We start from the raw sequence: 3,580 nt of genomic DNA on the forward strand, positions 1-3,580 counted from the left end.
ATGGAACCTGCTTCTCCCTCTGCCTGTGTGTGTGTCTCTCTCTCTTTCTCTCTGTCTCTCATAAATAAATAAAATCTTTAAAAAATAATAATGATAAAAAACAGCGACAACAATAAACCTGGGAGAGGGAATCTGATTTTAGTTTGTTACCATATATTATTTTAAATGTCTAACTTTACACAAAAATTTACAAGCTCTGCAAAGAAACAGAAAAGAATGCCATATACAGAGTAAAATAAACAGCCAACTAAAAATATCACTGAGGGAGCACAGATGTTTAACTTAGTAGACAAAGACTTGAAATCAGCTATTATAAATATGTTTAAAGAACTAAAGGATGCCATGTATTAAGAATTAAAGGAGGGGCACCTCGGTGGCTCAGTCAGTTAAGCGTCTGCCTTTGGCTCAGGTCATGATCCTGGGGTCCAAGAATCAAGCCCTACTAGTAAATCTGAGCCATCCAAAGAAAGAATCAGCAAATTTGAAGATAGGTTAATAGAGATTATCCAGTCTAAACAAAAGACTAAAAAAAGAAAGAAAAACAGGGCCTCAGAGACCTGTAAGGTACCATCAAGGATAGCAATATACACCTAATTTGAGCCCCAGAAAAAGAGAAAAATAAAGAGAATAAAGAATACTTGAAAAAATAATGACTAAAGACTTCCTGAATTGATGAAAACACCTAATGTACACATCCAAGAAGCTTGAAAAACTCCAAGTAAAATAATTCAAATAGATCCACACCTAAACACATCATAGTTCAACTAGTGAAAGTCAAGGGCAAAAAAATCTTGAAAATAGCATAAAGAAAACTATTTATCATACAAGTGAGCTTCAATAAGATTAACAGCTGACTTTTTATCAGAAATCATGGAGGTAGAAGACAGTGGAATGATATCTTCAAAGGGTTGAAAGAAAAAGGCCATCAATTCTATATGCAGCCAAATTCTCCCTCAAAAGTGAAGGAGAAATTAAGATATTCCCAGACAAACAATACAGATAACTTGTCACTAGAAGATCTGTTCAGAAATGCTAAAGGGAATCCTTAAGGCTGATATGAAGGGACACCAGACAGTATCTTGAGTACACATGAAGAAATAAAGAGCAGCAGGAGAGGTAACTATATACATAAATATAGAAGACAATATAAATGTATTTTTGTTTTAATTCTTTTCTTCTCCTATGTCATTTAAAAACAACTGCATAAAGTACCAATTATAAAACTTCATTGATTGGCTTATAATATCTAAAGATGTAATTCGCACAATAATAATAGTATAAAGAAGGAGTTAAGGAATGAAGGTATACTGGAGCAAAAGTTTTGTAGACTATTGAAATTAAGTTATTATCCATCCAAACTAGATTGTTTTAAATTAAAATGCTTATTATAGGGGGAATGTAGTTCCCAGCTGAGAGGGGCCGGGCTGGGGCTGGGAGGGCGCGGAGGCAGGCGCGCGGCGGGCAGGCCTGGAGGGGGCGGGTCCGCGTGGGCCTCGGAGCCGCCCGCCCTGCCTAAGAAGAGGTCACCGCGTGAGCCCGCTGCCGCCTGTGCCGCCGCCACCGCTACCGCCGCCAGGTCTGAGCCCCGGGGCTGCAGCCATGGCCTACTGCCGGCAGGAAGGGAAGGATCGAATCATATTTGTGACCAAAGAGGACCATGAAACTCCGAGCAATGCAGAGCTGGTGGCTGATGATCCCAACGATCCGTATGAAGAGCATGGATTGATCCTGCCAAATGGAGACATTAACTGGAACTGCCCGTGCCTTGGGGGAATGGCCAGTGGCCCCTGTGGGGAACAGTTCAAGTCAGCCTTTTCCTGCTTCCACTATAGCACAGAGGATGTCAAGGGGTCAGACTGTGTAGACCAGTTCCGGGCCATGCAGGAATGCATGCAGAAATATCCCGACCTCTATCCCCAGGAGGACGAAGAGGAGGAAGAGGAGAAGAAGCCAGCAGAACGTTTAGAAGAGACAGCTGCCACTGAGGCCACTACAACCAAAGAAGAGGAGGGGTCAAGCTAATAAAGGCCACAAGGCACTGGGCTCCAGTCCTACTGCTTCAGAGTGATAAGAACCTTTTGCAAAATGCCTTTTGGTCATTCTCCGAGAAAGTGTCTTTCCCTCTGTTGTTCTGTGCACTATATAATGTACAAAATAACTTATTTTGATGATCAGGGATCTTGGTCCTTTGACATATACACTGGAAAAAATGTATGTGTGTCTCACATAAACCTATCAGCAAATGTAGCTGTCACTTTTGAATTCTCAGATTACCCTGAATTTTGCCACTTTGAAAATAATGTGCTGACTATACTCAGCAACCAAAAATCATTATCTGAGTGTCTTGTGAGTGAGCTGATTTATTCTGATTGATTATATCCCTTTTAGTAGATTTTTATACCCCTTTGGGAAATGAAATAGAAACAAAGCCATCTTCCTTTAAAAATGCTGGACTGGGGCCATTCCTAATACAAGAGGCCAAATGCTCAGATACTTATTTCTCAAGAACCATCTTGACCTTGAGTATATGAGGAGGTACTATGTTTCATTTCTGATACATTTTGGTTTTAATTTTTACCTTGAGCTCCCATGTTTTCTGTGTTTGGAAATTGGAGCTTTAGACCCTCTGACTCATAATCCCTTTCTGAGTGAAGAGAAAGGCTGGTTTTGCTGTTTGTGTTATTCCAAAAGCCCTGGTTTGGGGCCTGTGTTCACACTGGTTCTGTTTCAGCCTGTTCAGATGCAATGTTCTTGAGAGGTGGGGACCTAATTGTTACCAAAGTAGCAGCTAAGAGAAGCGGTGTGAATTAAATAGTCAATTAAAGGAAAACATGATTTTTACCTGAAAAAAAAAATGCTTATTATAGTCCCCAGGGAAGCCACTGAATAAATAATTTGTTAAATAGTTTCAAAGAAGGTATTGTTGTGGTAAACTTTTTGAGGATATATATGCCTGACAATATTTTTAATTCATGGCCACATTTTTTAAGATTATGTATTTATTTATCTGGGAGAGACCAAGAGAAAGAGAGATCACAGAAGAGGGAGAGAGAGAACCAGACTCCCTGCTGAGCAGAGAGCTTGATGTGGTCCCAGGACCTCAAGATCATGACCTGAGCCAAAGGCAGACACATAACTGACTGAGTCACCCAGGCGTCCTTCGTGGTCACATTTAATAACAGTTAAAATGCACAAAATAATTCTAGGGTTTGAAAAGTTCTAAGTCCTCTGAAATACTCCATTGTTATCTTGCATCCAGTTTGACGTTGAGAAGTCTGATGTCAACATATTTATTGTTTCTTGTAGGTGATTCTCTTTCTCTCAGGAAGCTTTTAGAATCTTCTCTTTCAACAATAAAATAACATAATATATGGTAATAAATTTAACCAAAATAAAGGTACAAGACCTGTATAAAGAAAACTTTAAAACTCTGTTGAAGAACAAAAGAAAAAAGACTGGAACCCGTGAAAAAGCATATCATGTGTTTTGACAGGTAGACTCAACATCACAAAGATGTCACTTCTCTCTACCCAGTGGCAATAAGGTGTACAGCAATCTTCCCACAGTAATGTGAAGGAGA

At 39.7% G+C, this 3,580-nt stretch overlaps 1 protein-coding gene across 1 annotated transcript; it reads left to right on the forward strand.

Annotated features, from left to right (window-relative positions):
• The first annotated feature begins 1,437 nt into the window (after nt 1-1,437).
• On the forward strand, nt 1,438-2,841 carry LOC129497361 (mitochondrial intermembrane space import and assembly protein 40). Its single transcript, XM_055306198.1, has one exon. It carries the CDS (start codon nt 1,600-1,602, stop codon nt 2,020-2,022), a length of 423 nt encoding a protein of 140 aa, XP_055162173.1. The 5' UTR covers nt 1,438-1,599; the 3' UTR covers nt 2,023-2,841.
• The last annotated feature ends 739 nt before the right edge of the window (nt 2,842-3,580 follow it).

The sequence above is a fragment of the Nyctereutes procyonoides genome, unplaced genomic scaffold (assembly GCF_905146905.1).
Source record: "Nyctereutes procyonoides isolate TBG_1078 unplaced genomic scaffold, NYPRO_anot_genome, whole genome shotgun sequence".
Taxonomy (NCBI): domain Eukaryota; kingdom Metazoa; phylum Chordata; class Mammalia; order Carnivora; family Canidae; genus Nyctereutes; species Nyctereutes procyonoides.